The 12,134-nt window shown below is 42.6% G+C and overlaps 1 protein-coding gene across 1 annotated transcript in view; it reads left to right on the plus strand.

Moving 5' to 3' along the window:
* Positions 1 to 1,472: 1,472 nt before the first annotated feature.
* Positions 1,473 to 12,134, plus strand: part of LOC126234842 (ankycorbin) — a 198,024-nt gene continuing 187,362 nt past the window's right edge. The window contains exon 1 of the mRNA XM_049943584.1: positions 1,473 to 1,486. Coding sequence (XP_049799541.1) covers positions 1,482 to 1,486 — 5 coding nt within the window. The 5' untranslated portion in view covers positions 1,473 to 1,481. The remainder of the gene's footprint in view (positions 1,487 to 12,134) is intronic.

Raw genomic sequence — 12,134 nt, forward strand, 5'->3', positions numbered from 1 at the left:
CAATGCTGTCGTCATTAAATGGACAGACACAAGCAGTCGTGTTGTCGTCAAAAGGTTTTAGATGCAATCCAGTTACAAATGTAGGTCGGTGGAGCAAAAAGGAAAAAAGTAAATGTCAATGTTCCTTGTCCATCAGTTGTTACAAAGTATAATATGAGCATGGGAGCAGTTGGCATTTGCGATCAGATGATGGAGGCCTACAAAACATTTACAAAAACAAGGAAATGGGCTCTGAAACTCATGGCATGCCGTCGCATTAGATACTTTAACAATTGTGGTTGTAAAATATCTGTCAAAGAACAGATAAGAATCTCTCTCTAGTGTTTGAATCAGTCAAAGCACAATACAACTGTAGGGACTCTGAAAATATATACTTCGTCATAAATTCAACATCTTAGACGTGTTGTGGAGCTGAACTTCATGGACAGTTAGTGTTGGGAAATCTGGTAAAGTCAATCGATGTGTTTTCCTCAAAGCCTACCTTCATTATACAGTAGAACTGTGACAGAAGCCCGAACAACAGCGGAATAATGTACCTACTAGAACATACGTTGATACTATGAAATGGTGTATTGATAATGACAAGGCACTAGCTGAAATGTAGATTTGCCGAATAAAACTGGAACCCTATAATTTGAAAGTCATAAAACAGTCGTTGAGTGCACCCATGTTCCTAATAGAAGGTAACCTGAATCTGATACATTTTCATGCTAATGCACTATAGCAAGCTTTACTGTGTTATTTATTATATTACTAAATATTTAAATAATTTGAGTAAGATCATCACTTTTAATTATTTCAAAGAGCTACTGAATGAATTAAACAATCATTTCAATTAAAATCTTATTGGTCAACTACATCATTTAACTATGACATGACTCGATATCATTTATTTTATTTAATGCTACCAGCTGCACATTATTTTACTTATTATTCGCAGTGACTAGCCCGTGTCTGGTTAATTATGCTGTAAGATCACTGGCAATTGAAGTATTTTGCGGAGTCAGGCTACTGCAGACAGTTCAAGTTGATGTGTGTGGGTTCAGCAGCAGTGAGCCAAATATCTAATCTAATCATTGCCCAATACCGATCTTCATTATGTTATTTTCCAGTGTGTTGCAAATGGTTTGTCTACATCAGTATAATCAAATGCGATCTTAAGTTTCCTCAATTATTCCACTCTTTTTACGAGAGCGTCGCACGTTGGAGGCTGGTATCTGGCTTGTTATGAGTTTGTTGTGGTTCAAGTCTCGTTCACATCGTGGTCGTTGGCGATAATCTTAAGTCGACGAATGTTTCCGTTTGTCAGTGCCACGACCGATGTGCTCTCCTCGAGGTGAAAGCTCGTAACAGGCTATTGTTTGCATACCTTGTTCCCTCCTTGTTATCGTACTTCGGGCTATCTTATCTGAGCTCTCCTTACGTCACATAGTCGCAGTCTTAGGGATGGGCTTTAGTATTCAGCAAGCGGCACAGCAGAAATGACGTGAGTAGACAGTTCTCCGGCTGCAGTGTGAGATTCAGCAGCCAATATGATAATGTGTGCCTTATTTATCAGCTTACATCTGTTACTTAAGTTTAAGCTCGTGCCGCGGTTGCTTTCAATTGCTGACGTAAGAATGATGACGGCGCCAACTCGATTGTTAACGGTATTCAGCAGACAACTCACGTTAACGGTATTCAGCAGACAACTCACCTACTTGTAGATGTGTGAAAGAGCTATCACTTGGTTATGGTACTGAACGAGTTTCGTTACAGTCAGATGAATGACACAACGATATACTGGAGTACCTCGCTCGTAGATATCATCGAAGATTTGGTTATCAGAAGAGTGTATCTGAATGCTACTGGTTTTATTTTATCGTCACTGCCGTTCTCATACCAAGAATGAAATTTCGGATTGCATATGAACTGAACCACATGCTCTAGCATTTCAGGTCATAAATTTCCAGTACCGGTATGTAGTTAATCAAATTAGCAACATTAAGAACGGATATACGAGGGGCGTTGAATGTGTGATCCATCATATTTTCTTTTCTCGATCAGTTTCAGTTGAAAAAAAAAAAACAAAAAAGACGTGGAATTTGTTGTGAGACATCGTGTAATATACCTACTTCAGCCGATATAGTTTCGTGAGGTACAATAGGTCGTGGTGCTATGCGTGTCCTTCAAAAAGACGTTTGCAATGGAGGTGTGTTCCAAGCAGAGAGCTGCGAGTGAGTTTCTTCTGGCGGAAAACCAGAGCATCGTAGATATTCATAGGCGCTTGCAGAACGTCTACGGAGACCTGGTAGTGAACAAAAGCATGATGAGTCGTTGGGCAAGGCATCTGTCGTCATCGCAGCAAGCTCGCGCAAACCTGCCCGATCTCTCGCGTACCAGCCGGCCGCACATAGCTGTGAATCCTGCAGTGTTGGAACGTGCGGACACCCACGATTGAGGTGTTCGACGCATCACAATCAAACACCTCGCTCCATAAATGGACGTCTCTGTTGGCAGTGCTGACTCACTCGTCCGTGAGTTGGGGTCCTCAATGATGTGTAACCGCTGGATTCCTCGCCGCCTAACAGAAGACCATATAGAGCATTACGAGCCCGATCGTGCCAACTTTTTGTCGAACATCGTCAAAGGTGATAAAACATAACCGGAAAAAACTGCAGTCCATGAAGTGGCACCACAATACCTTTCCTCTGAAGAAAAAGTTCAAGGGCGTACCCTCAACTGGTAAAGCCATGACGATGGTCCTCTAGGACCTCGAGTGGGTCATTCTGTGTGATGCCCTCCCTCACTGTGCAACGATCTACTCGGGAGTGTAACGAGCTATCCTCAGAAAATTGAAGAAACGATTTCAGCGTGTTCCTCGCCATAAAATTGCAAACGAACTTCTTCTTCTCCAGAACAACGGACTGAAACATGTCTGTGCAACCGAGAGGAGCTCAAAAACCTCCATTGGACATTCGTTCTTCATCCACCCTAAAGCCCTGTTCTCGCATCTTCCCACTTCCATCTCTTTGGCCCAGTGAAAGACGTAGTCGTGGGAAGCTGTACGTGGATGATGGGGAGGTTAGCGCTTCAGCTCGACTTTGGCTCCGACGTCGACCAGCAGGGTGCTATCTTGCAGGCATGCAAGCCCTCCGGGTTCCCGGGTTCGATTCCCGGCGGGGTCGGGGGTTTTCTCTGCCTCGTGATGACTGGGTGTTGTGTGATGTCCTTAGGTTAGTTAGGTTTAAGTAGTTCTAAGTTATAGGGGACTGATGACCATAGATGTTAAGTCCCATAGTGCTCAGAGCCATTTGAACCATTTTTTTTTTTTTTTTTTTTTTTTTTTTTGCAAGCCCTCCCAGTAAGGTGGCCGTCACACTGAAAGGAGATTATGTTGAAAACTAGGGTTCTGTAGCCAAAACAGTGCGGTATAATTTGGTGTATTAGAATCATGAGTAAAATCTACCTGCTTTCAGTAAACAATGTGCTGCGTTACTCATTGTACGCGCCTCGTAAGAAAGAGTATGCCGAGAGAGCAACCTGGCTACAACGTGACAGCAATCTTATTAAAAACATTGTTCTTATAAAATTTTATCGATAATATTTTACAATAATTCTCTCTGAACTACCACAACGCCGGTGAAAACAAAAAAGGTCACATGAAGTATTAACGTTTTGTGCAGGCGGTGTTAAATAGCTTTAGTAGAGGTTAGTAACTGCATCGTGAAACAGAATGCTGAATTTTATTCTATTTTGACAATAGAATTCGGTCGCAGTCTGATGGCCCTCGCACCATCCGTACCAAGGTTACAGTTCTGTATTGATTGGGCAGCTGCTAAAGTTTAAGAATTATTTGGAAATTATTTCACACAAATTATGCGATGCGCACCTTTCTCCCTCTGCTATTTCCTCACTTACATGAATCTGATTCCTTTCAATACTGCTTTCCGACATCTTAGTTTCCTTTTTTCACATTAGGCGTAACGCGTTCTCAACAGTGGTCTGTACCACACGTACAAAAAAATTATCAGTTTAAAAAGAACTGTACTTTCATAACTTACGGTTCTTCGCTTAGTTTTCGTCACATTCATGTTTGTACCGTTCAGACACGACTGCCACAGCAAGAATACATACTGCTGAAGACGACGTTACGTGGCCTATGTGTTACGTGTTACTGTTTTGCACAATCTCCTGAATGTCGAGCTGTTCCTCAAGAAGCTAGGTTCACGTTAATGAAGTCTAGTGATAAGTTATTTTGAAATAGCGAATAGTTACCCCTCACAAACAAAGGGAGAAAATAATGGGGGTTTGAACACGGGAGACATAAAGTAAAGAAGGGGGGGGGGGGGCAAAAGCTACTACTTGAAAAATCTGTATAAAATCTGTTTATGTTGGTCTTTAATAACGTTATAGTCATGGAGCTGTAATGACAAAAGAGACCGAAATGTAAAAAGCACAGAGAAAACTTAAAAAATCGAATTATTTTTAAATATATTATCTACAAATACACAACCCTCGCATCATTGTGTAAGGATTCATCACTTATGGCTTCATTTCGCAACAAGCAGACATTCAAGAAACTCAGAAGGCACAGCAGTACCTCACAGACATCCTGCAATCCCCAGGTGTTACCTCCCATGAGACTACCAAGCCGTCCCCAACGGGATCGCGGCACATCTAGTCTGTGAAGTGCCTGCGAGATGTTGGAAGTACCCCACATCTGTTTTCAATGGGATCTGTGTGCGACCAGCCTGGACGTCAACTCCATCCCTTTTTTAATGACAAGGATAAAAATGGCTAGTTACTAAAACTTACACCAGAAGGGGATGCAGCCGCTGTATGATCATCTTCCCGACTAAGTCTCTGGGTACATCCAGGCCCAAGAGATTGAAACATCTCGGTGAAAACAGATCAACGCTCGTACTGCCAATTTCGATATTCATTTAAACTGCAGCGCCAAAGAAACTAGTACAGACATGCGTATTCAAATATGGAGCTGTGTAAATATACGGCGTCGCGGTCGGCTCAGTCATCTGGCGCACTCTTTACATCGGTTACTGCTGCTGCAATGGCAGGTTACCAAGACTGAAGTGAACTGAACGTGGTGTTATAGTCGGCGCACGAGCGATGGGACACAGCATATCCGAGACAGCGATAAAGTTGGGATTTTTCCGTACGATCATTTAACGAGTTTATCGTGAATATGAGGCATCTGGTAATACATCAAATCGCTGACATCGCTGCGGTCGGAAAAAAATATTGCAAGAATGGGAGCAACGACGACTGAAGAGAATCGTTCAACGTGATAGAAGTGCAACCCTCCCTCAAACTGCTGCAGATTTCAATGCTGAACCATCAACAATTGTCGGTGTACGAATAATTCAAAGAAATATCATCGATGTGCGCTTTCGGAGCCGAAGGTCCAATCGTATACCCTTGATGATTGCACGACACAAAGTTTTACGCCTCTCCTAGGCCCGTCAACACCGACATTGGACTGTTGGGTGACTGGGAACATGCTATCTGGTCGGACGAGTCTCGTTTCAAATTGTATCGAGCGGATGGAGGTGTACAGGTATGGAGACAACCTCATGGACCCTGTATGTCAGCAGGGGACGCTTCAAGCTGGTGGATGGTCTGTGATGGTGTGTGGCGTGTGCAGATGGAGTAATATGGGACCCTTGATACTTCTAATTATGCCTCTGACAGGTGACACGTACGTAAGCATCCTGTCTGATCACCTGCATCCATTCACGTCCATTGCGCATTCCGACGGACTTGGGGAATTCCAGCAGGACAATTCGACACGCCACAAGTTCAGAATTGCTACAGAGTGGCTCCAGAAACACTCTTACGAGTTTAAACACTTCCGCTGGCCACCAGATACCCCAGACATGAACATTGTTGAGTGTCTCTGGGATGCCTTGCAACGTGCTGTTAAGATATCTCCACCCGTCGTACTCTTACGGATTTATGGACAGCCGTGCGGGATTCATGGTGTCAATTTCCTCCAGCACTGTTTCAGACATTATTCGAGCCCATGCCACGTCGTGTTGCGGCACTTCTGCGTGCTCGCGGGGCCCCTACATGGTATTAGGCAGGTATACCAGTTTCCTTGGCTCTTCGGTGTAGAAATGTAATGAGAAAGAGACCAAAGTGTATAAAGCAGAGAGAAAAATTAAAAAAAAATTGAATTATTCTTAAATATATTATCTGCAAATACACAACCTTCGCATCACTGTGTAAGACGCCATCACGTATGGCTTCAGTTCAGAGCTAGCAGTCATTCAAGGAACTCTGAAGGCACAGCAGTACGACACAGCCATCCTGCATCCCCAGGTGTTACGTCTCATGACACTATTAAGCCGTCTCCCAAAGGCACCGCGGCGCACTTGTCTGTGAAGGGCCTGCGAGACGTCGGAAGCACCCCACATCTGTTCTCACTACAACCTGTGTGCGAGCAGCTCCGACGTCACCTCCATCCGTGTGTTAATACCGAAGATAAGGATGGCTAGTTACGAAAACAGTGGGCCAGCTTACATCAGAAGGGGTTGCGACCGCTGTATGAGAATCTTCCCATTAAAATCACTGTGTACGTCCAAGCCCAAGAGATCGATACAGCTCGCTGAAAACAGACCGGCGTTCGTACCGCCAGTTTCGATATTCATTTATCCCGATTTTGTGTTCAGTGCAATAAAATTACAAAAGTTCCATTTCACTTCCCCCACTTCCCCCCCCCCCCCACCCTCTCTTTATCGGTTATTATCTCCAATTTACATACATCTGACAAAATTACAGTTATCATTATTATCGGGTTGGCGCAAAATTCGTAGTTATTCCATAAGTTTAATCGACACGACAGATACAAGTAACAGAGACTTTCGTAATCAATAATATAGTCTCCTTCAGCATTTACAACCGTCTGCCAACGCTGGGGCAACTTTCCCGAGGCGAAGAACTCGCCGAGACATGCTCTGAGAGCATTTTCATCCGGAAAGGAATTTCGTTGAAGGTTGTTCGACAGACAGCGGGGTAGATGAAAATCTGAGGTCGCAAGATCAGGCGAATAAGGTGGGAGCGGAATGATTTCCTAAATCATCTCCTTTATAGTGACTTTTGTCAGTCTAGCAGAAAGCGGGCGAACGTTATCGCGAAACAGCATCACTTCATGTGTCTTCCCGCTCGTTGTTCTTGGATTTCGTCTGCAAGTTGTCTCAACTGCTCACAGTAAATGTCAGCAGTCATAGTTTCAGCACATCGTCACTGTTCCACGAGATGCTTAACATTATCTTTTGTGTATGCGCGTATGTCTTCGTACAGGGAGTTGCTACTTTGTTTGCGATCAACCATTCCTTTATTTTCGTTACGTTAGCATAAATACACCATTTCTCGTCACCAGTAACGATACAGAATAGGAATGGTCTGTGTTGTTCAGGAGCCAAGTGCTGATGAGCGAGCAGAGATGGATATTTGGCCACCAGTTGATCTTTGTAATTTTGACTTGTAGCACCGGGTACCCATAAATCCGATTTCTGAACCTTTCACATTGCACGCAGATGTCATTCGATGGTGGGCCGGCCGGGGTGGCCGAGCGGTTCTAGGCGTTGCAGTCAGGAACCACGCGACCGCTACGGTCGCAGGTTCGAATCCTGCGTCCGGCATGGATGTGTGTGATGTCCTTAGGTTAGTTATGTTTAAGTAGCTCTAAGTTCTAGGGGACTGATGACCTCAGAACTTAAGTCTCATAGTGCTCAGAGTCATTCGATGGTGGAATGATGATCAGAGTTCGTCACATTTGTCACTTTTCGAGTACACTAGCATGGATCATTGTAGTTTAATATGTTTAAACGATGTTCATCAAACCCCGAACCTCCTTCAACCGAGAAAACCACTTTCTTGCCGCCGGCCGCGGTGGTCTCGCGGTTCTAGGCGCGCAGTCCGGAACCGTGCGACTGCTACGGTCGCAGGTTCGAATCCTGCCTCGGGCATGGCTGTGTGTGATGTCCTTAGGTTAGTTAGGTTTAAGTAGTTCTAAGTTCTAGGGGACTGATGACCACAGCAGTTGAGTCCCATAGTGCTCAGAGCCATTTGAACCACTTTCTTGCCGTGCTGCGTCTAATGGCGTCATCGCCACACACGGTGCAATTTTTTCTGACTGTCTCGATTGCTGTCACCCCTCCAATGAACTCAAAGAGAAGAATATGTCGGAATATTCCAATTTCTCTACTTGGCACTCCATTTTTCTAGCGTCCGCTGCTCCACTATCTCCAAAAGACAAAATTACTATATGTAAACTTAAATAGCATTAGAGAACTACTAATGTAAAACAAAAACGCTACGAACTTATGCACCAACCTATTATTATTATTATTATTATTATTATTATTATTATTATTATTATTATCATTAACACGATCCATTACATAAAGTAATATTAAAAGTGTTGGTTTACTTTATTACAAAAAGAAAGTTTTTTAAGCGTTGCATAAGTTCTCTTAAATGAGTGCTGCCTTAAATTAATACAAATTTTGTTTTACAGTTGGTGATTGAAATTATATACTTAGAAATTGGATTGGATTACAAAATTTATAGGACTACTTTAAGAAGCGTAGTATCTGTTCGTTCTTGCTAGATGGCAAATTTCCGTCTTTATTATTACACTCTCCAATAGTATGTTCCCTTGCCTGTTCACGTTGCTCCAAGGTGCATCTGAAAAACCGTTGAATGGTCTCAGAGAACAAAGGAAACAAAAGTTACAAGCAAAATACCTTTAATGACTTTCGAAATTATCACCATTATCTGCAACACACTAATGGCATCGGTTGTAAGGCTTTTGGAAACTGTCAGCATATTCATCTTCTTGAATCGCTCGTAGCACCGTCTGAGAAACTTAAGCTTTTCAGGGTTAATCTAAGGTGGGGAAAGGAAAACAAGTCTGCCAGCGCCAGATGTGGAGGGCAAGAAGGGTACTGAAGAACAGTCCCTTGCACTGACTGAGAAAGGTGAGCACGCAGACGTTGCGGATATACTACTCGTGTACACGGTGCTTCTAGAGATTGCACAAGATGCGTTTGCTGGCAGTTTCCAACAGCTTTTTACAACCGACGTCAGAAGAGTACTGTAACTAATGGCGATTACTTTGAGACACAGTAAACGTATTTGTTTTCTGTCTCTTGTTTCCTTTATTTTCTGGGACAATACACAGACCTTTATAGGCGCACCTTGTACATTTCTGTGACGTGTGGTCCACTGTCTGGTTACCCCCAGTCCATGGCCACATGGCGCCTTTAGTTATTCTGAATCGATGGTAGTAAGCCTTTAGCTATCCTTTTCCCGTTAACATTTCTGTGGAATTAGGAGATATCGATTATCTGATCGCCAGTCTTTGGTGCACCGATGGAAAATATTCTTTTGTAATGATTCCTTTTGTAGTCTGTTGTCATTAGTTCTCCCAGTCTTCCAGAGCTGCTTTCCGTGACATTTGTTTCACGAATATTTTGGGACGTTTGAGCCTGTGTGAGCTTTAATCCACGTGAAGTCTATAACCCAGTTGTTCTTTTGCGACGTTCTCTTCTCATTTCTTATTTCTTGAATTAGGCTGTTGTGATGGTTTGGGTTCCTCAAAGAACGCAATGTTTTAATGTCGGTCTCTATTAACGTCGTTCTTTCTAGTCCATTTAATGTCTTTAGCTTTTCTAGAGCCTTTAAAATGGCAAAGTACTCTCCTTGACTGCATCGAAATTCATTTCCCAGTTTGTAATTCATAAGGTGTGTTGACTTCTTCTTAATGAAAACTGTAATACCTGATCCTTCGCCTGTCGGTGATTATCAAGCATTGCCTCTGTCTCCCGTTGTTTCTTTCGTTAAGAACCACAATATAATCCAGATGAAGACAGTCTTTTTTTTAGGAACAATGATTTCCTATATCTGTTAAGAATTTACGCTTTTAATTTCGTTGTGTACATTCACTGTTTCCTTTGATTTAATACTGATTAGTGTCAGTCCCGACAGAATAGACAGCGCTTCGTTTGATATCGTTCTATAGGCTTTGGCAATCTTGATGTTAATGAAACGTTGAAATCATTTGTACTTTTTGCAGTTATACTGCCTCGTTATAGCGTCAACCCATACTGGAGATGCATATGACAACGTAGGTAACATTGCGCCTCTGAGTCTCGGAACCAAGTTCCGACTTAAGTCTGGACGATACCGATAATGCGTGTATTAACTTTTATATTTTAATTGGTCAACACTCTCTAACTGTTTATTGTTAAAGAAGACGCTGACTTTGTTTTTTCTCTCTTTCCTTTCTTGTTATTACTAGGACTTCCGGTTTTTGCTAATTGAAACGAATTTTGAACTCATTCTTTGTTTATTCACATTTCAATATTAGAAACTCTCTCAGTTGCACGGGCGCTGCTTCCTTTCGTCACTATTACGAAAACATCAGCGAACGTGATCGTTTGTTTTTCTGCTGAATAATTTCAGTCAAACAATGAATTTTACTATACGTTACACTAACCTGGCCCGCAACAGGAACCTTGGGGACAAAATGGATCTGAGCACTATGGGACGTAACATCTGAGGTCATCAGTCCCCTAGACTTAGAACTACTTAAACCTAACTAATCTAAGGACATAACACACATCCATGCCTGAGGCAGGATTCGAACCTGCGACCATAGCGGTCGCGCGGTTCCGGACTGAAGCGTCTAGAACCGCTCGGCCACAACGGCCGGCTCCTTGGGGAGATTCTTTTGTTACTTTCATCTCATTCTTGGCACTGGTGACAGAAAAAAATGCCATTCGATCATCAAAATAAGTTTTCTCTTTTTAGGACACTGAATTCTTGTTGCGCGATGGTTACCAAACGTTTTTATCTGTGCGGATTACGTATTCTGTAAAAAAGTCTTGGAGGTCCAGTAGCGAAATTACACATTAACGGTAAAACCTTGCAACACACAAGCAGGAGTTGTGCGTCACACACGAACGTTGGTGGGTGTATTTCTACATCTGAAAGACGATGTCTGCTCAAACTTCATGCCAGATGCATAAGAGTGGCGTTCGTTGTGCCATCTACGAGGATGCAATATCAGGTTTGCTTTAAATACACACTGTAAAGATCATGTGCGTTACTTACCTTTGAGATTAGAGGTAGTGAGTTGACATTAAGGAAAGAATGCATATGAGACAATACATTCGCCGTTATGAATACCTCACTGAGTTTGTATGCTGCCGTGTAATAGCGCTACGAGAATCTGGACATTCCTTCTGCGATATTGCAGAAAGACTTGGCAGGAATGTAGCCACTGTACGTGATTACTGACAGCGGTGGTCATGAGAATGTACAGTCACAAGAGGACCGGGCTCTGGACGGCCATGTTGCACTACCGAGAGGGAAGGTCACAGTGTTCGGCGTATGGCTCTGGCGCATCGTACTGCGTCTGCAATAACGATCTGAGCATCAGTCGGCACCACAGTGGCACAATGAACTGTAACAAGTCGGTTACTTAAAGCATATCTCCGAGTCAGACATCCTGTAGCATGCATTTGTAACCTCCCCCTCACTTACCGACCTTAATGACAGTGAAAAATTAAACCGCGTGTACCTAATGGCAATTTGGGAAAAGCAATCGTCACCGAAGTTAATCTGTCGGTAAAGAGGGAGGAAAGAGTTACATCTAAATGAAGGAAAAATGCAAATGAAACTGGTGGAAATTAATTTTGAAAAGGGGTAAAGTTAATAAAGAAAGTAAATGTGCGGCCGTTACGTTAACAATTAACTAGCTGTAATTAGGTATTTGAGATTTGGGGGAAATTACGGTCGCCAGTCCTAAGGACAATTACTATAGTAACTGAAAAAGAAAGGTTATTACACATACAATTAGCATTAGAAGCATGGCAACTGAAGGTTGACATGTGTAGTGTGAAAACAGAAAGTTTGTCAGAAGTAATAAATTTCGCTACACTCTGACTTAATTTAGCAAAAGAATTAATAAAACCGGAAAATCGAAAGTTAATTTAGTGACTAAAGTTAATGGTGAGCTTTCTTTCTGAAGCACATCGAAATTCAGTAAAATACGGTTAGTCTTGGACTAACTCAACAATCATTTCAAAAGCTATTTGAATCTACGCAATTTAGAAGTAAGAGAT

This window comes from Schistocerca nitens, chromosome 2 (assembly GCF_023898315.1).
Source record: "Schistocerca nitens isolate TAMUIC-IGC-003100 chromosome 2, iqSchNite1.1, whole genome shotgun sequence".
Lineage (NCBI taxonomy): Eukaryota > Metazoa > Arthropoda > Insecta > Orthoptera > Acrididae > Schistocerca > Schistocerca nitens.